The following is a 25,968-nucleotide window of genomic DNA, read 5'->3' as shown; positions in this document are numbered from 1 at the left end:
CTCTTTGAAATTCTTTTTATTCATCTTTCATGATTCCCATCCACGTACCCTCACTCAGAATTTCATCGACTCTCTGCTGGCTTTCCTTATTTTTCGTATCATTTAAGCTTCTACTTTCCAAATCAAATTTCATAACTGCTAACTACATTATGGCCAACATTTGCTTACTTTGCCAGGAAACTGAATTGATGACATTTCCTGAAACTGTCTTACTATTATAACACGAGTTAATTGGTATCTTCTTCATGAGTATCTATACGTTGTCCATGTGTATTTATGTCTGCAATGATGACTGAACCAGGTTTTCATAATTATTAAGACTTTTCTTCCGCAAGACTCTTTATTTTTTTCCCACATCTGCTCTCTTTTTCTTGAACCCCCGCCTCCCAAACATTCTTCCCTTCCCTCATTAGTCCATTCCAATCTTCCATCACAATTATTTTCAATAAGAAATACTTCCTTATGGTTTCTAATCGTTGGTCATGTGAACTACCCATTATTCCTCCCAATTGCTACCAGCCCACATATACCGCTTTGTCATTCCCGTGGCATATTTAAACCCCCCTCCTCAACCATTACCCCTTGCCTACTTCACTACAGTTCTGCACCACTATCGAGGGTTTTTTTCGAGTTATCCTTTAATTTCTTTTCTTTAATACTGAACTCCAAAACTTCCGCCGCCTCACCTTCTCACTCTACGCATCCTTAATGTTCGTGTAGACTACCCTTACTCCCTTCCTCTCTTGTTTCATGTTTTCAAACTTCCTTATCCTCAGTATGGTGTATGCCCCGTGCCAATAATTCACGCCCCCCCTCTCTAATAGTTTAGGTCCTCTTCTATGTCTTCTTCCCCGCCACTGTGAACTATGCAGTGATTTCTCGTGAAAATGACCGCTGAGGTTTTGCGTTCCTGGCTGCTGGGCATGATATCCCGACGAGGCCCTTATTTGCAAGATCTTACCATGATTTCGTCCATCATAGTGTCATTGGGATGTACTTGAGACTGAGTTTTCTATTGCTTGTATCAATATATATTTACCCATTGAAATAATATTGATTTACTTCATTTAGTATGTAAGTATAAAGGTGCATGGTAAGATCGAGCACTCCTATGTATTCATATTTATGTGTAAAATTATGTAATTGCTTAAATAGCAGGTGCTATGAAACTCCCCACTGTAATCCTTTGCGGAGACGTGCGTGATATCGTGTAGATATTGAATAAATAGTATCAACTTTCACTGCAAGAGGTTCCCAGACGCTCGTATTTTCGCCAAAGTAATCATTCTTTCACATACTTGGGTTACAATAGAACTGATGGAAACATCTGCATAACACCCCGCAATCCGCCGCTAGGGCGTGCGGCGGGGCAAAATCTATGAACGTTTGTTTTCCGCGTAATCCATTTTGAGAAGCTAATGCCTACATCATAAGCTTAGAAAATATTTTAAGTACTTGGGATACCTAGCGTATATGAACTATGCTTAGAATCTATTACTCCTAACATATAAAGTGAATGTATACTTAATCGATATAAACGAGGATCTTAAGATGGAAAGGATATTTTTTATTTTATATTGTACTTTGAAGTAAATATTGACCAAATAAAATAAATTAAAATACTTCCCCTAAACAATGTTTTGCGTGCCTAAGCCCGATATCATAATGCAATCACGAGACATATCCTGATTCTTGGAATATCCATAGTTTTATATTCTCAACCGTCTAGGTTTTGGTAAAAACTCTCAATTATTGTCCAAAAAAGAGGAAAAACGGAAACATTTGGGATTGCTCTAGGAATAAAATCCGCGATAATTGCTATTGGATCCTAGGATTTGTAGTTGGGACCCACCACATATTCACTGTCATTACTTTCATATGTACACACGCGAGCACACTGTGCCTCAGCTACCATGGCAATTGCCATTCCAAATGACATTAAAATCTTTGATGGAGAATTTAATCTTCAAAAGCGAGCGATCGTTATTGATTTTGATTTCCGTGCGAATACGCTATTACAAAATGAAATTTAATTGCGAATCGCGATAAAAATCAAACAAAGCGGAGTTGACATACATGCGCCCATTTACGCAGACAAAATCCCAGTGAGATATCGTTTCATATTCACGTAAAAGTATTGTCAGCATGGGGCGGCGGTGAAGGGTGGTGATGAGGAGTGAGGAAGTGAAATGCCGAGATCGTTGGGTAATTTAATTCCGGATCGAGTTTATGATAGAGAGGGGGGGAATTCCTGAAAATGATTTAACAAAACCAAGTGGATGACTGCGTCACCGTAAAATGCGTCTTTATGTGATTTATCTCAACGAGATCAAAACAAAATTTGATCGCGCTCCATCGAACACTCGATTGGAAGGATTAGATTGAGAGTTTGATTCTGTTAAGTAGTCGATGTACGCAGGCCTCCGGCTTGAAGAGCGTTGATAGTTCGTAGCTTGACTCTTGGGTTTGCATATACTACTGATATTAAATAAAATTAATATTTTGGTGACTTTGGGAAGAGCTCTCTTTAGATTATTTGTTCTTTAAACGATGTTTCTTTTTATTTAATTTTTAAAAGTGCTTTTCCATGCCATTATCTATTGCGTAAAAAGACCCCTAATAATTTTGTCTTTGGTGTCCCTATAGTCGTTACTTAATCATTGATTCTGATAGTTTTAGTTTTAGAAAAATAAAAGTGACAGCCAAATTTTGGTTTTAGACCACAGGTGACCACAGTATTGTTGGTGAGTACACCTAGGGCTCATGTATATAGTTTTGGTATTTTCCACAATTACTTTTAGAAATTTGCGATCAAATATGCTTTAATAATTTCAAAACGTAGTGATTATTTCCTATTTTTAATTTGATTTTGTCGTTATTTTATTACTCTATGGAACACTATCCGAAGATGGCCTGTCGATGTACGCTGCCTTCATCTATGAATGCCAAATTACTACATTTAGCCTTTTATTCTAGCTCACTCGAGTATTAAACTTACTTTTTCAGGATACTTGTGATTCTGGAGTGAGCATATTTATTGGCAATTAGATGACATTTTGTTGTGAAAACCTCAGAAACAGTGGACGCCATTCATTTATATCAATGCGATATCGTCCTGGGTTTACGTTCCACTACAAATGTTTATTAAATACAGAATTGAAACACCTAATTTTATTGAAATGTCTAGATTCATTTTATGATAGTTCGTTTCTTTTTTCCCGAGAAATTGGGTACACCATTTAAATTCCCAAAATTCTCCCTATTTGTATTACACGAAAGAACGTTTTCAATTACGTTTTCTTCTTACTTGTACCTCGATTAAATTACACTCCGCACATACATTTTCCCTGTATTACGTGCGCTTGTACACCTTTTTCCGCCAAGACCCAATGTTTTTGTCAGCCATTGAGGTGATCATTTTTTCAGTCAGAACAAACTTTTCCGGAGCGTAATAGGATTCGCTCTGAAGCAGAATTTATTTAAAATTCAAAATTGACGGAAAAAAATTGTGATAAAAAACACTCATTCTCATCTCGTTGGTAACTTATGCAGGCATATACACGCCTTCCCTCTGCCAAAAGCAACTCCGTTAACGCTCCCGTGAATTAACTCGACTTGCTCACTGATGGACCCGTCATTAATGTTCCATCCGCTGGATGACTAACTAACTCCGTCCCCGCATTCTCCAACCCCCCCACACCTCGGGTCCTCCCTCCCCCTTACACTCCCTACCCCACACGGCTAGCCGATGCGACGGCGGCGACTTGCAAGGAAGCACCAACACCACGCGCAATCTAAATTCATTAGGTTTAATAGAATTCCAAACTACGCGGCCTTAATCGGATCTCCAATGGAGCACGCAACAAACGCCCTTTTTGTCTCCCTGCGCCGGCACCCCCTCCCAAAACGCACCCTTTCCCCCTCCCCCCCGCCACTCTTTCTCCCCTCGACCCCCATCCCCTCGCTCCGTGGATGAGGCAAGGTCTTCGCTAACTCTTCTTCTCCCCTTCCGCTAATGTTCCTCCCAGATTGCTCGACTCGAGACGGGCTCGAGTTTGTTCCCGGAGTTATTATTATTTCACGCTCGTATCCGGGGCTGTGCGTTCGTCGTCTATGAGGGGTTTTCAAGGTCCCCCTTCCAAGCCTCCCGCCCCCGTTCTTCTCCATTCCACCCCCCACCCCGCCCTGCGCGTGGCAATCGAGCTGCTGCTTCCAGCCTCCCGCGTGTTCCAAGTTGCAGTTACATTCGCGACGTGGCTGGAGGGGACTTGTCCGTGGAGAAGACAACGAGCGCCCCTTTCTCGCTCGTAACCATCGCGACTGAGGGGATATCACCGCCCCGTGGGAGTGGCGCGAGGGTGGAGGGTGCTCTGGAATGGTGGGATTGGCATAACGAAGTTTGCGAGGAAATTCTCACCAGGCCTCTCCTTCTTCCCTTTACCATATCTCCGCCCTGGGGAGCTCCCATGGAAAGGAGAGGGGCGGCGGCAGGATGATGGGAACTTATCACTTGCATCCGGAGAGGTGCCCCACTCGGGAGCTTTCGACTCGGGCCAGAGGGAAAAGGGGCCGCCCAAGGGAAGGGGAACGGCACGGTAACGGTATCTACGATGCTTTATTTTTTAAGTTAGGGCCGTTTGGTCATAAAAAATAAATTCGTTTGAAAAAGTTTTTTTATTTGCAGTTTTAGTTTTCTACAAATCTACTTCGCTTTTCTACGTATTCGCCATTGACTTCTAAGCACTTAAAGTAATGTTGCACCAGCTTCTTTAAAACCCTCAGAATAAACTTTTTATTTGTTTATTAATGTACCATGTAAGTCACCGCTAAGGTGTGTGGCAGGGGCTGAATATACACCAGAATAATGTTTACCCGAACATGACCCCACCACATTTGGGCAATTTAGTTATGATGATCCCCTATCGTTCGTGGAAAAAATTACACTTTAAATCTGTCTTTTCTACTCTTAAACTCTCTAATTGTATTGATCTCTGCCGCCCTAGTACGATGGGGGTAATAATAAATTTTCAACATCACTGCCAAAGAGACCTCCTTCCAATAAATTCAAGAGCTTCAATCTGTCATTTAACCTTCGCTCCGGGAGTGATTCCAAGCCTAGTTCCTCTAATATTTTGGATACGCTACCAAATTTATCATAACAACGATTTTACAAATTTAGCTCCTCTACACTGCGCGCGATCCGATTCGGCATTTAATCCAACTTCGTGAGGATCCCATATATTTGCAGCATATTCTAAATGAGGCCTAACCAACGACAGATAACATTTCTCTTTGACCGTTTCATCACATCAAACAAGACCTCTTCTAATAACTCCTCATTTTTTGTTGGCTTGCTCACATATTCCCCGTATGTGTTTCACCCAGGAGAGATCGTGAGTGGGGGTAACACCTAGGTATATTTATCGAGTTTACGCATTCCATTTCGGCGTTTCCAATGCAATAGGCGTTCGGGAGGGAATTGCTCTTTTCCCAAAAATGTATGACTACGCACTTTTTTAAGTTTAATTCTAATTTCTCAGTATCGCACCTGCGTTGAATGGCATTAAGGACATCTGACAAAGCTGCTGTGTCCTCAGGATAACGGATATCACGGTAAATCACTGCATCACCGGCGAAAAAACGTATCTTACTAGTGACTACGGAGTCAATGCCGGTAACGTAAAGTAGGAATGGTCCGATAACACTTACCTAGGGGACACCTGAAGAGCTGACTCCCATCTATGGCTACTCTTTGCACCCGACCATTCAAAAAGTCTTTAATGCCTCCAACGAGGGGAAATTTATCAACCAGAGCGGTAATCGTCAACCGTTGATCATATTGCAGTCCTTGGTCTACTTTTTGAACAATTTTAAATTGCTTGAACGATTGCCATTCCGCTCTTCATCATACAAAATTGTGCGGTCATTTTAAAAGTATTGACACTATTGTCTAACCTTTTCTTCGGTCATTACTGTAGGTCCATAAACTAGGCACAAATCCTGATGAATGTGAACGGCCGACGTTCCTTTTTGACGCAAAAGTCGAATCACAGCACGCACATAGCGACTGGCGGGATCAACGATTGTCACGGACATCGTCATTTGCATTCACCGACAGGCAAAAGACTATTGAAGCAAAAAATAGCCCCAGTAGCTTCGGAAACTATTAATTGATGGCGCTGTATGCCTTCAAATAGGTTGTGACCCACCAATGTTTAAATATAAGAAAACGACCCTTGAAATAATATTAGTGTTTTAAACCCCTAATGCTTGATTTTTAATTATTTTCAATGTTTTCAAGCAAACTTCTGCTACAAATTTTGTCAAAATTTCGATGCTAAATTACTTCTTAGTTAGGTTTGCTCAAGTATTAGTTTGCAAGGCACACAAGGGGCTGCAATTATTGTTGAGGTCATTGGGATAGGTATGGTAGAGTCAGAATATGATGGTTAGAATATGAATAAATGTAAACAAAGGTTTTCGAGAAGGAGAAAACCTATGTTAAATATTTAAGGAGTTCATACGCCATATCAGGTCAAACAGTTTACATCTCGGAAGTGTTTTTGACCAAGATAGTCGAGGTAGTAGGAAAATTAGAACGATAATTGCGTGAAGTAAAAAAGCTTTCACAAGGAGGGAAGTGATGGTAGGGAAATCGAGTAAAGACGCTAAGAAAAGACTCGTCGGCTAGTCAAAGCCTTGATATGGAACGTGATTTTGCAGGGCGCGGAAACATGGTAGTCATGGAAGCAATATGAAAGGCGTAAATTAGAGGCATTTAAAATTTCGCTTTTTCGTAGGAAGGAAATGGTAAACTTGGCGGGAGGGAAACATTTGTACGTGCTGGGCATCGTGGATGAGGAGAGGGAATCATTGGAAGAAATACAAAGGGGAAAGGAAAGTAGGATGCAAAGCATATTGATTGGCAATGGGATGTTGAAGTCGGATAGAGGGGAGAACGTTAAGCAAACAAGGAATGGGTAGGGATATAATAGGGATGTTGGAAGGAATGAAGGAGAAAGAAGTATGCGGAATTGAAGCGGGCCTTGTTGTCGGTTTGGGTGTCGGGTAGCGTTTTAGTAGAAGAGGTAAGTTAATGTATCTTTGTGCCGTCGTATGAGCTACATCCATCCAAAATCTACCTTAACAGGTAAAACACCAATATTAATAACATAGGTTCCTTTCCCTCTGGGTGTTTTTATCTTTACTTTAAAATTAAATAGTTGGCCTATTCTTGGTTAGGTTATTAAATATTATTCGACCTTCCGCGAATTATTTCATGTGTGGCGAAATTAAAAAAATAGATTTTTGTCACTGTGCAAATGATTCCCTCACCTTGAATAATCACCACAGTCAGCCAATGGAGTGCCATTACTCCACCGCGCCATTTCATATCTACCAAATAGCAGCTCTCTATTGCATTGAGGATTTTTTATTATAAACAATTAACATTAAACCAATTGAATCGGACGAATGCCTATCTAAACGCCTAAAATATGTGATATTGATTAGACATTTTTGCCGCTACTTCTTCTTCAAGTGACTTCACATTATTTTAATTCTATGGGAGGCAGATTTAAATGCATTTTTTGTTCTCTAATCAATCAATTCCATTTCAATGTAATCTTTTGTGTTTCGTTGTGCATAGCAGGGAAAGTAATGCACAGTAAGGTTTTCCATGTCCATCGTCATTTTAATCTTTTCCCGAGGCTTTTATCTCAAATATATAATGTGTCGATAGTGAAAGAGATCAAACGATCTGTGCACCATTTAATCCCTCGCGAGGGAACGAGTCCGGAGAGATAGAAGGCGCTCTCTCATTTGATGAAATTCATTTTTTACCGTCCTCTTCTCTTCGCCCCTGCGAACACAAGAAGGGAGATCCATCAAGACATTTGGGAAACGAGGAGATTGGTCGTCTGTTCGGATGCAAATGTGCCCTTTGAAAAAAATGGATGCTAACGTTTTGGACTTGGTAATCCAGCCAAAACATTTCGCGGATATCTCCACCGTGGATCGAGGAGGACCCCGCCGGCCATTGGCAGGGGGGAGGAGGAAGGGGGTTGGAGCGGGGGTCCTTCCCTCTCGACCCCCCTTCTTCCCCCCTGCACCGCCGGAGGAAGCCTCACTCGTGGTGGCCTGCCGATGCACTCCGCATCGCTTTTCATACGCCCTCCTTTCTTTTTTTCCCTCCTCTCGCCCGCCTCCTGCATTTCCGGCAACTTGGTGCCAAAGTGACTCAGCGGTACCCTCCCACCCCACACACTCAGCCGCCGCCAGACTTCAAACGACCCCGTCCGTGTGCGGGGAGGGTTGAGTGGCGGAGGGAGGAGACGTCGGTACAGAGAGCGCGCATGCACACAACCACTTTGCGACAATGACTCGCCCCGTCGAGATTAGTAACACGCCCTCGGACCAACCCTCCTCCCCCCGACCCACCCTGCTCTCTCCCGCGCGCACCCAAGTCCGAAGCGCAGGGACGACAAAAACCTGCACCGCACGCCCCCCCCCCCCCCCACGGGCATACTCGCTTCCAGACGTCCGGGTGTGCATCGCGGTACTCCGCCGTCAACTGTCATCCTCCCCTCCTTTGATCCCTCATCTAATACTCTTTCGAGTCGACCACTTCAGACCAAGACATGCCCCCGCTAACCCTCCTCGTCTAACCGGGGATGTTGCGCCCCTTCCCGGCCAACATTCACCCGCCCATCCGCCCCGTAAAGCCTCCCCTCTGCCCGCCACAAGGTATGATACGCCCGTGTGCCCACGGGTCCGGGCCGTTTCCCATGGCCGCATCGCCACGCGCTGCTCATTGGTGATGCTCGCCTCTGGGGTTCTTCAGCAAATGCGCTGACGTCACGACGGGAGATATCTTTTTCTTTCACCAGCAAAGTGGAAAGGCCTCACGCCTTGATTCGAGGCCCGAGTCTTCCTCTGGCCAATCCCGAGAGGAACTTACTTCTGGTATACTTAGATTCGAGGCGTCTTAATGGCATGTAGTGCTGAAATTTCTGTTCTATAGCTTAGCTTTTTTTATAAATGGAGGAACCATTTCTATATAATGGGCATGTACGCCAGTTGATGGCGCCTTCAGATTTCTGGAAATACACTTATCCGCTTGAATGATAAAGGAACGAGATTGAATTTCTGATCAGAAGTATATCATTAGAAAATTGTATGCGTTCATCAGCGAATACTGTGGGCTAAGTCAATTTAAGAACAGTGACTAATTATCAGTTCTCATTAATTAAAATAATATTATACGAATTGGATCGCAGCATAATCTCAATAGAATTTATCGATTACGTGAGCTACTCTGTGTGAATGAATTATTTAAGCTGATGATGACGTGGTTAATTGACCGGAGTACACGTCGATGTTCTAAAGATAAGAGTAAGTAGTATTATGGTGTGTGTGTATATATATATATATATATATATATATATATATATATATATATATATATACACACACATATATATACACACCATAATACTACTAACATGGCTCCAGGTCATTACAAACATTTCATCATCGACATTATCGGGCATTATAAATTCTTTGAATGAGCTAAGAGCGGAATAAACTAAATCATATAATATATATATAAATATATATATATATATATATATATATATATAATGTATATATATGTACTATATATATGTGTGTATATATATATCTTTATATATATATCTTTATATATATCTATATATATATAAAGGAGAGTGTTTGTTTGTATGTATGTAATTTGTTTACTTTTTTGCTGTCATAGAAACAGCATTTTTCCAACTATGCCAGCAGGATACTTTTGCAAGAACACTATTGTATTCAGAATTACCGAGATATTATACGTGGAATACATCAAAGAAAGTCTTTTGTAGAAGAAAAATGGGCAACTTTGATCCTGAGAATAATATTTATTCATGTGACGCATTGGGTCGAGTCTACACAGTCCATCCTAACAACGCCGAATGTTATTTTTTAAGAATGCTACAACATACCATTAGAAGACCTCGCTCATTTGCAGAATTAAGAACGGTAAACGGAGAAATCAGTGAGACATTCAGAGAAGCTTGCCAGAATTTAGGGTTGCTAGAAGGAGATCAACACTGGGATGACTCATTGCGAGACGCCAGTTTGATTTCTCTTCCAGGACAAATCCGAATTTTGTTTGCCATCATAATAACCTCCTGTAATCCATCTAACCCAAAAACATTATGGGAAAAATATAAAGAATCAATGAGTGAGGATATACTGGCTAAAGTTCGAAGTGAAAATCCTACATTGGATATTACGTTTAACTCCGACATTTTTAATAAAACTTTGATTATTTTGGAGGAAAAGTGTATCACCATGGTTAACAAGACTTTAGTGGAACTCGGTCTTTTTGCACCTGTACAAGATCAACAGGGTGTATTTTATCCAGATTATATACGTGAAACTAGCTACAATGTCTTAGACTTAGAAGCATACATCGCGGATAAAAAGCCACTTCTTAATGAAGATCAGAAATTCGCATACGAAACAATAATGGATCAAGTAGATAAACAAGAAGGAGGTATCATTTTTCTTGATGCTGCTGGTGGCACGGGAAAAACATTTTTAATTAATTTAGTTCTCGCTGAAATCAGGGTTCATGGAGAAATTACTCTAGGCGTTGCATCTTCAGGTATTGCAGCGACATTAATGGAAGGAGGAAGAACAGCCCACTCTGCCCTTAAGTTGCCATTTAATATTTCCCGACAAGAAAATCCCACATGTCATATAAATAAAACAAGCGGCCAGGCACAAGTTCTTATAGAATGTAAATTGATAGTATGGGATGAGTGTACGATGGCTCATAAAAAATCTCTTGAGGCCCTCAACGCAACACTTCAAGATCTTAGAGGAAACTGCAGTTTAATGGGAGGAGCTCTGGTACTCCTGTGTGGAGACTTCCGTCAAACTCTGCCTGTCATTCCAAAATCGACTCCAGCCGATGAAATTTATGCCTGTTTAAAACATTCTGTTCTATGGAATCATGTCCAAGAAATTAGCCTTAAACAGAACATGCGAATCCTCTTAAGAGATGGGAATGCTCAAAATTTTGCAAATAAACTTTTGGAGATTGGAGAAGATACATTAGTTATTGAAGCATCTGGTATGATAAAATTGTCATCAGATTTATGTGTATCGGTGAAAACTGTCCGCGATATGATACAAGCAGTCTATCCTAACGTTAATAAAAATTATAAAAATTTAGAATGGTTGCGAGAAAGAGCCATTCTTGCTCCTAAGAACGATGATGTTAATGAAATTAACAAGGAGATACTAGCCATGCTGCCAGGAGACGTGATTGAATATAAATCGGTCGGTAGTGGATGCTGACGAAGCCGTTAATTATCCAACGGAATTCCTAAATTCACTTGATCCAGCTGGATTGCCACAACATCGCCTTATACTTAAAGTAGGATCTCCAATCATTTTATTGCGAAATTTAGATCCACCAAAACTCTGCAATGGGACACAATTGTGTGTGACAAAATTAACGAAAAATATAATCCAGGCAGTCATTTTAACTGGAAAAGGGAAAGGTGAAATAATTTTTATTCCACGGATACCTCTAATCCCAACTGCTCTTCCCTTCAACTTTAAAAGATTACAGTTTCCAGTCCAGCTAGCTTTTTCAATTACCATTGATAAATCACAGGGACAGTCTTTAAAGTTTTGTGGTGTTGATCTAAGATCGCCATGTTTTAGCCACGGGCAACTTTATGTTGCTTGCTCCAGAGTAGGTTCGCCTAAAAATTTATATATTCTTTCTCCTGGATATGAAAGAAAAAATGTAGTTTATAAACAGGTGTTAAATAAAAAAGATTCTTAAATTTGTATGAAGTAGTGTATTATTGTACTTTGTAATTTGTTGTTTTTATTTATGTAGTATATTTATATTATTGTTTCTCCCAAACCCGTGCAAAGCCGGGTATTCAGCTAGTATATATATATAGTATGATTTAGTTTATTCCGCTCTTAGCTAATTCAAAGAATTGATAATGCCCGATAATGTCGATGATGAAATGTTTGTAATAACCTGGAGCCATGTTATTCATCGCTTTTTGCAACTCAATGAATAATATATCGTATTTTCACTCTGAGAAATCAACTGAGGCTGAGATAAATGAACGTCTGTTAATGGCAGGCGCTCCCTCTCCGCCGGCCCGCAAACGGCCATCGTTAGCCCCACCCCTTCCACGAGGGATCCGCTTGAAAAAGATCGGCCATTTTGTCCAAGCGATCATCATTGCCCACGCAGTCACCCCGTCACTGTGGTTATTTGGAATCCATCCTCAGCGAATCGATGTAATATATCTTTTAGCCCAAACCTAGAGGAATTAACCTGTATTCTGAAGCTAGATCACGTACTCAAACGAACATTTTAATGAAATGTGTGATAAAATTTTTGAAATTCAACGAAAAAACTTAGCAACAATTAAACTAATTTTTCGTTGAACTTATTAAATAATATTTTGGTATGATATTACACATCGTATCACTTAATCTACATACATGTGAACATTCTTCCACAAGCCACTGCAAGATCGTGTGGTGGAGGTTGTTATGGCACCAGCCATTACTGCATCAATATGGAATTACTATGCGTCAATATGAATTTATAACACACACCTTTTAATTCATCAAATATGTATGCACTACTGTACAGAACTTTATGCATATTTTTGAGAGCTTTTTAATAACGTTTTAATAAATATGGGTGCTCTAGGATTTTAAAAACTATTTTTTTTATAAAAAAGATATTTTTATTTTATGACTTTAAAAATGTAATCCTGAAAATTCGTTACCGTAATAACTGGAAATAGTAATAAGCTCATTGAAGTTTTATTTTATTTTCTCTGCTGTATTATGTTTATATATTTTTAATTGGCATGTGTATGCTACGGCATTAAAATTTAGGTTATATCTAGGTACTGCTTACTGAAGTAGGAAATGATTTTGAGCTCAATTATAATTGTTGTTAATCCTCTAAAAACTAGACCGTAAAATTTCGATTCCGACATTTTGATAATATAATTTTTCGAAACCGTGTCAAGAATTAACTTTTCATCGAAAATTCTCAGGAATTCTCCAAAGCAGTTTGAAAGAGACCTGCGCGACAAATTCCCTTTATATAGTTTCCATGAGTTGCAATTTGACGGCTGTTGTTGACACGTCCGTCGGAAGTGATTACAGTTTTATCGCGCTCAATCAAAAAAGTGGTGACAGTTCGCTTGAAAAAAATAGCCCTCGCGATTCCCCGATTCTCGAAATGTGTTTCCATGCTGCGAAAATGACTAGAGAAGTGAAATCGCAGGCAATTATTTCATGCGTAGAAATGTTTAATCAAAATTATAATATCAAAAAATTGTGAGCGCATTGCATTCAGAGAGCAAGCCGATTAAAATGTCGGGAAAATTTTTCTTTGGCATTCGTTGTTAAATGAGATCCTTTTTCAGGCGATACTTATGTCAAACAAGGAAATCAAATTTACTCATCTATATTTTACCTTTTCCGGCGGTGTTTAATCACCAGCATTGATCGTAGGAGTAAGATCTGAAGAGTTGAATATCACCGAAAACCCACGTAAACATTTTATGCAGTCCAAGGGAGCAAGGCCTCCTGCAATTCGTTTTCATTTCACACACGTGCTACTTCACATCTTGCACGGGGGATCTAGGAAGCATGCAAGGTCCAGCGACGCGCAATGGGCGAGTGCGCTTTAATAGCCTGAGGAAGTGATAGTGGTCGGAACGTAGTCATCGATGCAGCAACACTTTAGAAGCCTCCGCTCGGTCGACCACTCGGACTCTTCTTCCATTCCGAGCCACACACACGACTCGACCGTGGCCGATTCAAAGCATCCCTCCCTCACCGAAAACCCTTTCCAACCCCCCTCCCCCCGACTACTCCCCCAAGAACCTCTACCGAGCAGAAAGGGAGCATGAGGCCGCCTCCCGCCCCCCTCCGGTGCGCCCCCTTTGAAGAGGGGGAGGAACTCTCTTCATCTCCTTCAGTCCGACCCGCGCTGCGAAGCCTATTCTCCTCCACTTCCTCTCTGACTCATTCCTAAAAAGCCCTCCCCACTGCGTCTGGGCGGCCCACTCCTCTCATTCTCTAATGCACTCGAGGAAGGAGTCTGGACTGGGCTGGTCGGTCGAGTGGGAGGGGCCCAGCGAGGGAAGGAATCTTTTTTTTTTCCTTAGGACGGTTGTGATGTGTGGGGGTGGCGTTGGAAATATGTTCATTTCTAAGAGGACTCTCCCCTATGCTTATTTTTTTCCCTTCCCTCCCCCGTGGACTCCTCCTTTTGGCTTTTGGAGGGCGAGGGTTAGCAGTAAAAGGAATGTGATTAGAGGAATTACCGTCCCGCCGCATGATTTATGCCCTCCCCGCGGTAGACACGACGGAGGCAACTGAGGAGGAACACAGTATTTCATTTATGAATAAGTTGTGCGTCGCCGACTAGAAGCGTGTCGTTAATCACAGGCTGTGAAACGTGGAGTACCACGTCGTAAGGAGAGAGGGATCGAGGCCTCTAGAATAATTATCCTTCTTCCCACCCTTACAACCAAAAAGGGTTTCTCCTAAATCGTGCTCACTGGGGTCTTTGAAAGGACAAACCTCGTTACTTGTTTTTTTTTGTGAGAGGATGGCACCCATGAGGTTCCAGTCTGAAATTTACGGCATTGATAGCTGACGTGGGGGAGTCTCTAAACACCACGTTCAAAAACTCGAATTGAAAGGAACCCCGAAGCAGAGGGGTGAGTAATTACATTTTGGTCTGTAGTGTCAACGCGCAGTAGTTGGCCTGAACCTTTGCCTTTCTTGAGTACGTTAGAAGAGACTGCTGGATGTTTCGTCCAAATAAAGTTATGTGCCCTTTGTAACACGAAGGTGTCTTCTCCAACTATACGAGTCTCAAGACGCCAACTATTACCTATCGGGAGAAACACATTCACCTGCATGCAAAATCCATCGCAGAAGAATTTTGTTTCCCTCCGTCTTGCACACACCGCGGAGACTTCAGTTGCGATGGTTTCCATAGTCATATTGGTCATGAAGGAGGATTCTTTCATCATACGTGAATGGATAGCATTTTTTTGTATTCAAATAATTGCTATAAACGAATGCTAAAAAAAGAGAAATATTTCATTTGGCTTTGGCAGTGGTTAAAGATGGGCAAGGGAAGAATTTGAATGTTCTATTTTGTGGGTTTCGACATCGAGGCATGCAAGCGAACGCGAGCTCATAACGAGAACTGTCATCCGTGGATAAGGGAGCGGAAGAAGCCATTCACGCCTCGCCGAGCGCGCTTCTTTTTTTCCGTCTTCCCTCGATTGTGTTCGATGATCACCACCAACCCAGCAGCACACTCTGATTGTGAATGGAGAATATCAGGGCATGGAGCGATGGTTTCGAGTGAGAAGTCGAGACGCCCGTCTGCTGGAGGCAGGGGCAGAGCCCCCCCTGGGTGTGGATCGGGAAATAGGGAGCCTCCCTTCTTCCCTCCGCTCAATTTTCCAATCGCTCAATTCTGATTTGGAAGTTATCATCGGTTTGGAGATATTTCTCCGTTCTCCCTAGATGCCGCCCTTGCCACGGAGGGCATTCAAACAACTATTATTACTCTGGAAGGGCCAATCAGTTTTTAGTTTATGGCGACTAATTGATTCGGAAACTCATTTGAAGTCGTACGCGTTCAAAGCCGTCCGCTGATTCTAATCAAATAACGTCTTCTCCCCGGCGGGGCACGCAAGTGGTGGCAGCGGCGCCCGGAAACGAATGGGGGTGCTCCCGGGGGTGTCTGGCGCAGTCACGCTGCCCTACGTCCCCGGCCTCCTCTACCCGCTGTCGATCCTCCCACGCTCCCCGTCACGTGCTCAGATTCCGGGTGCCTCTTCTTAACTTCGTTCCCTGCCCGTTGGGAGAGTGATCAGAAAGGTCGTTGAGCTCGGACTAGCCGAGAGTAGTTTCTTTCAGTTCGCGCAAATTTCTCGTGAAAACAAGTTTTTTGAAGGAAAATTATACTCCTTGACAGCCTGGAAATTTGTAGAAATTTCGCTCTTATGAAAAACTTGGGAAGCTCATGTTTTTTAAGGGTGTTCTCCAAAACTTCGGTGTTTTGAGACGTTTTGGAGGCGTAGATGAGCCCTTCGCCTTCATTTTAACTCTATTGTTCACGTCCCGCTTCAATCCTCCAGGTGATGAAAAATCGTGAAGATGAAATTTGTCACTTATTCTATATTTTTAAAAGGTTTAATTCAATGCGCATTTGGCCACTAATATTTCAATCGTTGTATTTTTTTCTGTTTGTTGAAATTTGATTTTTCGGTTACTCATACATTACCAAGAGTTATAGCTTTGCTGATATTTATTACTGATTTATTTGTGCTTTTACTCACACGGATGAATGGATTCATTGATAAATATTTTTTTGGATTTTCATTTCCCGGCGATTCTAATAAATTATTCTCGTGACTTCAGTTGTTCTTCCCTCATTACGACTGACCTCTCTTTGTCCAGGAGCGTTATTTTATTGAAACTTACAAAAGGATATGGTAAATCAATGAATTTCCCTGGTACATAAAATGTCTTGATTTGGTGGGCGGTGGACACTCTTCCTTTGTTTATGGAGTGGAAACACATTTATAAACTAGCAAATTGAGGGGCTCTTAATAACCATTCAATTTATGAGTGCATAAGAAAATCATTTGTGCTTATTTACTGAAGTAACGTATTATATACAGAGAGCAATTTTGATATTTGGCAGCAAAATTCTAAATTATTTTATTCCCTGTTGGAAAAGTTACATTTTTTTCTCTTTGTCCATAGATCCTTGAAACTTCTTTCCCAATTCAACTGGCAATGAGAAATAACTGCAGTTTTGTAAAGTAATTCAACTAGAAATATATAATTATTTTTTTTTCCTGTGCAATTTAATATTTGCTCTCCTATGGATTTAATGAAACTTGTACTTCCATAGATGTCTTTTAAATGCTTTTTAACATAGTTTTGTGATATTTTATATCGACTTCTAACGTGCGAAATGACTGCATTGTAACTTTGACGATGCCCATGCCCAAAACGTTTAGGTCCATTCAAATAAAAATGGTAAAGACAGATAACAGGGACTTTTACCCAAAAACATGTACTTCTTTGATGAAGGTTTACAATATTTCTGCGCACGCGAGAGGTCGATGTCCAAGGAATTTTATTTATAAAAATTAACAAACATTACATCAGACTGATTTTTTGCCAATTTTCGTTATTTTTTGTATCATGGGTGTCTATTTTTTTGGCCCTTTATCTTTTAAATTCCTGTCTGCAATCAGAAAATTTTATCCCAATCCAATTTTTCTTTTTTGTAATTAAGAAATATTTTCCCTTTTTCGGCCATCAGCCTTGTTCTACACCCTCAGGTCTTACCTGTAAACCAATAGGGAAAGAATGGCATCCCTGGTTTTCAAGATGGCGAATTTTAAAACTAAAGTCACATTTTTAAACCTGGCTCTGATGCCAAAGCCTAACGTCCAGCAAATTTAATTAATAAACTATTACCGTACTTCGGTTTAGATTCAAATTTCTTCGATGCCCACGAATGAAGGTTAATATTGCAATTTATGTTCAAAATAGGTTTATTTGACAGTAAAAGGGAAGATATTCAATCACCCTCTCAATAAATCTTTTTGTAAAATAATTGAAAACGGTACAATGAAAATTTAGTTACTGTTATTGTCACTCGAGAAAAGTTTCATTTCCGGATAATCTTTTTAATCGGATATTAAATGAAAATAGGTTTGTACCGTATCACCATGTAGTTGTTTCTAATCTGCGCAGTTAACTCTTTAAGTTACGACCAACGTCGCCAATTCGGTTGCGTCGTAGTTACGTATACAATACGTATGCCCCATTGGTGAATCAGGCAGAAGAGCGAAAAGACCTCTTGAAATTTCGAGCGGTGCCAGTGACGCAGCCCACCCCGTGAAACTCAGAACAACCACTTATTCCCTCTCTGCATCTCAATAGAGTCGGGGTACTACACATGTCTGGGTGACAGGAGTGCGGGAATTCGCGTGGTGTTTATCGACCGTTGCAGATGGGCTCCCACTTACCTCGCCTTTCCTATTAACCTTTCGCCGTTAATTCACTGTGATTTTTTTTATACTGCCCGAAGGAAAAGTTCTCGTTGTTCAAAATTTGTCCGGTCATGTGTCCCATCAATCCATCCCAAACCCACCCAACTGCGAAGCCCCGGATTAAAAAAAGACTTTCAAAAATGTTCTTGCAGATTCATGTCGATACACCAAAGGTCCATGGTCGGCGTGTGATGCCAAGACCAACACCCGATCACGAATGCTGACACTGAAGAAAGGAGACGCCTCCGTGTGTGAACAGAACAAGACCATTCAGAAGAAGTGCAAGAAAGGTGAGCTCGTCCTTTTTACTTCCTTCCTCGGATCTAGTTCTTCCGGCCTTATTCGAGAGACAGGGTCGCTCGTTGGCACTGGAACAACTCCATCTCTGACTGATGGAGAAATCAAGTGAAATTACTGAAGCCTAATGCTAAAATTCAATTCTGAAATTCTATAACTTGTTTGGAAATTAATCCTACTTTTACTGAGGCCATTTTGGATGGGACATTTGGGTTAGGCACCATCCAACAGCGTTTTCTTTGAAGTAATCGTGATTTTCGAGTATTCCTTTTATCGCTATCGCTTTATAGCAAGTTTCTACTATTTGACGGTATGCATTTTTTCGGTGCATTGAAAGAACGCCGATTAAGTGTTGACTGGTGCAATAATGGGAATTCCGTAAATTCATTTTCATTTTACTATACTTCATCAACGATCATTGTAATCTTTCGATTCAGCACAGCGCAATATTGCAATTTGAAAATATCAGATAAGTATAATTGTATTCTATTGCTAACCCAAATCCCATTTGTTGTGTTTCATGCATGAATATTCCCATTTTCCGAAAAATGCATGTGAATTTTATTTGGATGGTTTCCATCACTTTAATTAATGACTTTGCAGACCTTAATGGAAAAATTTTGCTGAAGCTATCACAATCCCATTTTCTAGGAGCCTTGTTAGTTTGGACAGGAAAAACATTATTTAATGTTGTGAAAACCTTTGCAATTGGCAAATTTTAAAAATCATGAGTTACAGGGTTATTATGAAACTTTTGAAGGATAAATTGACAAAATCACATTTTATATTTTTCATTCTCATTATTTTGACGCTGATTTTTTTTCAGTTACATTGACACAAGCGCGTGGCTTTGGGAATACATGCCAACGCGTCGTGAATTCATACAACCGTTTCGGACCTATCAAAAATATAATTCATGATAATCATAAACAAGCTTTCATGTGAATTAATCCAATTATATTTCGCGTTCAAATGAAAATAATGATTTAATTGACAACCGGAAATTCCACCCGCCATCCAGATGCTAAATATGCCTTGCGCCAGTGTCGTGTGAGATTCGCGCGAATGGAAAACTCTCATAGACTCTGTGTCATTTCCCAGTCGGTGCAAATTGTAGAATCATATGCCTAGGCATTTTAAACTTGGATGGCATACATACCATTTGTGGATGTTTGCATGTTTATTAAGCTTAAAAATTGATCATTCAAGGGATGAGAAAATGGAATTGGAAATTAACTCGCAACCAAGGTACAGCTTAATAGATATTGTTGCATGTGGAAGGATAGATTTAAATTTATTGATCGCGTAGTTTCATAGATTTAAAAATTAAATTAATCGGAGCATTTTTGCATGCAATTCAATCCATTTACTGGCTTCCATTGCTATTGCTTAGGCTGCAGAAGGCTTTTCTTGTTCCGCGTGAAAAATGTCTTGCGATTGTCAGAATGAGTAATACATGGAGTGTTTTCGTTATATTTTACTCCATTTTTGTAGATGAAAGCGGACGCGGGTATTTCACGTACCTAAGGAGCCTTTCACAGTAGAAAAACGCGAACCTGTGGGTGTAAGAATCCAGTGACCTCAAACCCCGAAAAAAAAGCTAGATAATATATGCCTGAGGGCACAGGCACGAAGGATGAGTAATGTCAGGCGGAAATATACGTAAACGGCGTTGACCAGGGTGACCTTTCCGTCTTGAAAATCGCGAAAAGGTCTAAGATTACTCATTTTCTTCGTAATTTCGGGGAAAATGGTTTGAGAATTTCCATTGAGAACGATATGTTTTATAGTTTTGAGATCAGATCGTGTGTGCCGTAGCCTATCACGCGTGCAGCTACCGAGAGAAATGTAAAATGCAGTTACGGACTGACTTCTGTTATACCAGTGTCACGCAAAGCGATGGTGGATGATGCAAATAAAAATTCCCAACCAGTTTCTGAAGACTCGGGGGGGGGGGGGGGGATTGGGAAAAAGAACGGCATATGTCCGGGAAAATTCAGGAATTGAATGCCATTAAATGATGGAAAAATCTACAATTTGTTGGGAGACACGCTCATTCCAGTCATTTCTGCATATTTGAATATTATCATCTCTTTATTTTCCTCTATCTTTTAATTGCTTGGCCCGTTAAAAGCTGTCCAGCTCCGGGAATTCCCATTTATAAATGAGAGGCGAAGCAATAAGTAAAATAGTGTCAATAGTCTTCGATTTAACTCCGAATTGGAGACTTTTCGGATGCAACAATTACGGGGACATCACAGACCGAGCCCACCGTAGTTTGTGCAGGCAGCCCTCGTGTAACGCAACAATTTGATTTGAGAACATCCGCGCTATTGTAACCGCCTCCGGAAATTGAGGGAAGAGAGTGTCGACTGTCGAACTAATCCATGAACATTTACCGTGGGACAGTCGATCCTGTTCACACCGGAAGTGGAAAGCGCTTTCTACCATCCTATCCTTCACTGATAAACATATTTTGGGCAATATCTACAGATATACTTACAGAAATATTGCCTCCCATTGATTTAATAATATTTCCTATATAAATCCATTGATTTTAGTCATGTTGAAATTTTGATTTGATGGAAATATCAATGGATTATAAATGTGGTGGACCGATATTGTGAGATATTTTAAGTTTTTTCGTTGTTTTCAAATGTGTAAGATCGGAAAAATCAGGAATGAGAAATCTTGAACTATTTTTGAACACAGTCTTAACGACTGTGTTCGACTTAAACATTGGTCAGATTTATTTGCAAATATGTTTTCTCACTTTTGACACGTAACATACGAGCATTTATATTCTGGTGGTGGCTTATCATTTTCACTATCCAAGCAGTGTCTCAGAAGTTCATCCTTCTCTAAGATTTCTATTACAAAGCATTAATAATTGTGATCAAATATAAATCTTCAGTCACATGACTCTGAAATGGAATACTATACTGTTTAAGATAAATGTATGAAAAATGATCAAGAATGACAGTTAAATTGCTCAAACATTTGCTGAAAGAATTAGTGCATGGTAATATCTCTAACATTTTCCTCGAACAAAGTTTTAAAATCAGGAAGCCCACTTCCCTGATAATCACTTTAAAATCAAAGGGCGATTGTTCATCGTAATTTTTTCCAATCCTCAGCAGCAGGCTTTCTGCTTGGTCCCATCCTGTAAGCTTTTAACTCACTGCTCCCTCCTGTTGAAATGAAGGCCAAAGTGAGTCAAGGCCATAATTGGGCATCTCTCTCTCTCTGGAAGATGAATTGAGAGCCATGCTTGATGGGTCTGACAGGCTGACCTAAATAGTTTGCAGAATTGGAGCAAGCAACGATGTTCTCAGGGGAAGTTTGGAGACTTAATAGGAGGGAATATAACCTTCCTCGTGAACAGATTGACCTAAAAACAGGCTTGGGATTACTTCAGCAGATTGCAGATCATTAGGATAATTTACTCCTGCCATGATAATACAATATTGATTTACTTGATTTGGATACTGTAACCACTGTCACTCGTAGGTGAACAATGTTAAAACTGATTTAATTAATAGGGCCCGTTCATGGAATGAAACTTGTTGGAAACTTTACCATTACATATTTAAAAATTATGTAATTGAAATTTTCTTAATATCAGTTACTCTCAATTCACGACAATAATATATGCCTATGATTTGTAATAATGATTGGTGAATGAAGTACTTCCTCTAACCTAATCACTGAGAAATTTGACTCCTGATGAGATGAGAAAATCATAGGTATTTTGTTACACTCATTCACTCTAATCAAAACTAGATAATACGCTGGATAGTTGAAGCCAGCCCAGGTTGCCTGCTACATTAGAATTCTAGAATTTTGGTGGCAAAAGTGTTGGCAATACCTAAAGAACAAGCAATCAAAAGTGGTGTGATATTTCTGATAGACACCAATAGGTGTACTACCTATTAAGCCTAATTCCTATTCAATGAATGTGGAAATAATTCAGCTGCAGCTCGAAATTTTCAAGGAAGAAAATAAAAATCTCAAAAAATAAGAATAGTTATTATTTGTTTGAAGGTCAATTCTCTTCAGCATTCAACTAGTAGACCTTGCACAGTTCCCTTCTGGCCGACATCTTTCAACAGACAAGTTTTATACAGCCAATTTAATTAACCCATCACAAATGTTCGTTATGTTTCATTGTCATCTTGCTTCCATGGATGTGGGATTATTGTGATCTGCATTAATCTCATCAGCATCTTGGATACCAATTGATTTTCCCCTCCATCTTCACCAACCGCCTTGTACTTGATGTAGCAACTTCGGGCCCTTGTTTATTAAGTCACCAAAGGGCTCTGTTGGGAAATCCCATGATTAGGCAGCTATTTATCATACATTCTTAGAACAATCACATAGGTAATCAAAACTAAAGAAAGTGTGTGACTCATTATTCTCCAGAGAGAAAACTGTTTGTTATTGCATGTAACCTTTTGAAATCAACTGATTGATTGAAAATTCTTCCATTTTCAATAATAGTCATTCAATCCTTTTGTTTTGGTACGCTGGAAATTATGATTTCTTTCTTCTAGCAGCAATTATGTAGCCATAATATGCAAATATTAGTAATGACTGTTACATATTTTGGGAATCATGTTTTACTGCAGTGTGCATGTGTATAATTAACCAAATTCACTTTAAATTGCATTCCTGGGCTGAGTTCAGTAATTAACAAAAATGAAAAAAAGCAAGGCTTTCATTTCCATCATAAATCATTTAGACTTCTCTGCATGGAAAATATTCTTAGCGAACATGTTTTTTTTCCTTTTGGAGAAAGAACCCCGAGTACTCATACATCAGTAGTGTTTTTTTGTTGTGATTTGCCCGGCTGTAGCCCTATTTTGTCTCTCCCACTGCAGCATGCAGGTATGAAAAGGGAACATGGGGAGAATGTGGACCTCAGAACCTAATGACCCGGACTGACACCCTTAAGTCTGACTCAGACCCTTCATGTGAGCACACTCGACAGTTTAGCAAGAAGTGCAAGAGCAGCAAGAGTGGAGGAGGCTCTATGAAGAATAAAGGCATGTATAATCAATGGAGCACAGATTTTGCTAGCTCCATTCACAGTCAACGACTGTCATTTTGTTGTGATTGCTATGCATGCACTTCCAACAAAGTCTTCATTCATTATATTGAAATTTTTACATTTAGATTTTGGTTTGAGGCAAAGCAAATTATTGTTTGTGCAGGTAATTGATGGCTTGTGCTCGGATAGGATGTTAGCGAACAAGTAGATATCATATACATAAATGCTAAAATGCATCTGCACAACTTCGTAGAATGTTTCTGGAGATTGTTTTATCCATTGTCATAATTTCTGTGTAAGGCATTGATAAGCGAGTGAATCAGAATGTATCCATCGTTCCTACTATGAGGCTTTTGAAGGAAGGGATCTGAGTCACATTTTGGCCAATTTAAGGGATACAGCTTCACAAAATTTAGGAGTTTCCTACTATGTAATTTCCTTCTTTTTTTACCACTAAACAGTGTTTAGGATGGGGAGAGTAGATGCACACAAGACAATATACATCTTCTCTAAAAAGTATATAGCGTAACTTATTAATGACAAGTTATTTTTTGGTTGAAAGAATGTTGGCTGCAAAATCACTGGCTGATGAAGGAGGTAGTATTTGCAATATTTAATAGCTAGACATAATTTAATGGCTTAATGAATCAAATATATCTGGGTAATGTGAAACTGGGGCATACTAATCCAGTGGCTAGAGCACTGAGCTACCGACCAGAGAGCCCATGTTTGGGGTATCAATTCTCCCGAGGAAACTATTGGCTGCACAGAGGTTGGAACTGATCCTGATTTGTGAATTTCATGTGCAGTATAAGGTTTAGTATGAGCTCTTTCCTCACCTATCAAGCCATTTTTGGGTTTTATGCAATGATTGAAGTGCCAGTCATTGTATTTTCAGGGAAATAAACTACAAGGAGGCCAAGGAATATTCAGAACAGATAAAACCCAAGCAGGACTACACAAGAATTCAGGAAAATGAGGAAGAAAGCATTTTAATGGGCTCATTCATGGGTTTTTTATGGATTCATTTATGAGGAAGGAATTTGGAAGATTGTAGATAAATATTGCCACCATCCCAATAAATTGTAAAACAGCAGCATTCACAGATATTGGGCCTTAAAGTTTGATTTCACCCATGGTAAAAGTGTTACTTAGGATTATCAACAAAAGAATGGAGAAGTGATCAAATGAGTACTTAGGTGAAGATCAGCTTGGCTTTAGCAAGGGGAGGGGTACTTGTGATGCCACGACAATAATAAAGATACTATTACAATGGAACATAGAGTATAACCAGGATGTACATGCGTTTGCATGCTTTCCAGATGTTGACAATTCATTTGACTAAGCTAACTGAGAAAAATTGATCAACTTTTACCAAAAATAGAAGTGAACTAGAGAGATAGACAACTGATCTGGGACCTTCACATGTTTCAGACTGCACAGGTGTGGTTAGCGAATAGGATTCAGGATGGGCAGTGCTAGACAAGAGAGGAATATCAGTTATCATGTTCTTTTCAATAAATACGAGGAGTAAAGGATAGGCAAAGCTTGGGAAGGCTTGGATAGAGGCTGGAGAGAATATAGAAGGGAGCTCTTCAAATTGGTTTGTGTTGCAAATGATCATTACATTATGTTGCATTACTTAATCAGTCAGTCAGAGGTTTACAGCCATTATGAATCACATTTCAGATTCAGCATGGTAGGTATGGGATATGAATTAATCATCAGAAAACAAAGGTAATCTGATTTTCAAGAAGTAGGAAGGGTAAGATAAACATTCAAGTTGGGGCATTAAAACTGGGACTGGTACAACACTTCAACAATATAGGCAGTATTTCGCCAGAAGGTGGGCAAAATGGTAGAAACATGAGCGGAAGAATTTCGTTGCGTGTGTTCATATAGAGATGGGATTTGATGGCAGAGAGAGAGGCAAAGGCATGATGAAAAAATAATGAACACTTTAACATGGTATGTAGTTTTGAAATGCATGGAAACTTGGTCAGTTAGGTAAAAAGATGAGCGTCGATTGGAGACTTTCAACTATGGAGAAGAGTGGGGAGAATAGAAAATGGATGGAAAGGAAAACCAAAGATGAAGTTCCAGGCATGGTGGTGGAAGAGAGATGGTTGATGGGAGAAATTCAAATTAAGCGGATCAACTGGATGATCAGGAATACTGAGAAAAAAATGGGGTGCTGATGGGGGTAAGAGAGAGAAAGATGCTGGGAAAGCAAGGAAGAGGTAGGAATAATGTGTGGAGATTTCAGATGGAATTAAGAAAGGCAGAAAGTCTGAAGATGTAAGGAACAAGTTAATGAAGTATTTACTATGGGTTTTAGGGATGGTTTTTGTCACATCAGATAGGGCTTATGAGGACAGAAGTGTGTAATGTCAGGATCCAATAAAAACCTATCCTAATCCAGTAGAAAAATGCTAATAATAAATT

General features: G+C 40.0%; 1 protein-coding gene across 1 annotated transcript in view; it reads left to right on the top strand.

Moving 5' to 3' along the window:
• The window catches only part of miple1 (midkine and pleiotrophin 1), a 126,490-nt gene that overhangs the window by 96,841 nt on the left and 3,681 nt on the right, over positions 1-25,968 (top strand). Inside the window, exons 3-4 of the mRNA XM_071590217.1 lie at positions 18,326-18,463; positions 23,354-23,518. Coding sequence (XP_071446318.1) covers positions 18,326-18,463; positions 23,354-23,518 — 303 coding nt within the window. The remainder of the gene's footprint in view (positions 1-18,325; positions 18,464-23,353; positions 23,519-25,968) is intronic.

The sequence above is a fragment of the Hetaerina americana genome, unplaced genomic scaffold (genome assembly GCF_022747635.1).
Source record: "Hetaerina americana unplaced genomic scaffold, ioHetAmer1.1.p SCAF_4, whole genome shotgun sequence".
Lineage (NCBI taxonomy): Eukaryota > Metazoa > Arthropoda > Insecta > Odonata > Calopterygidae > Hetaerina > Hetaerina americana.
Note: the sequence above shows the minus strand (reverse complement) of the source record. Positions and strands in the feature narration are given on the sequence as shown.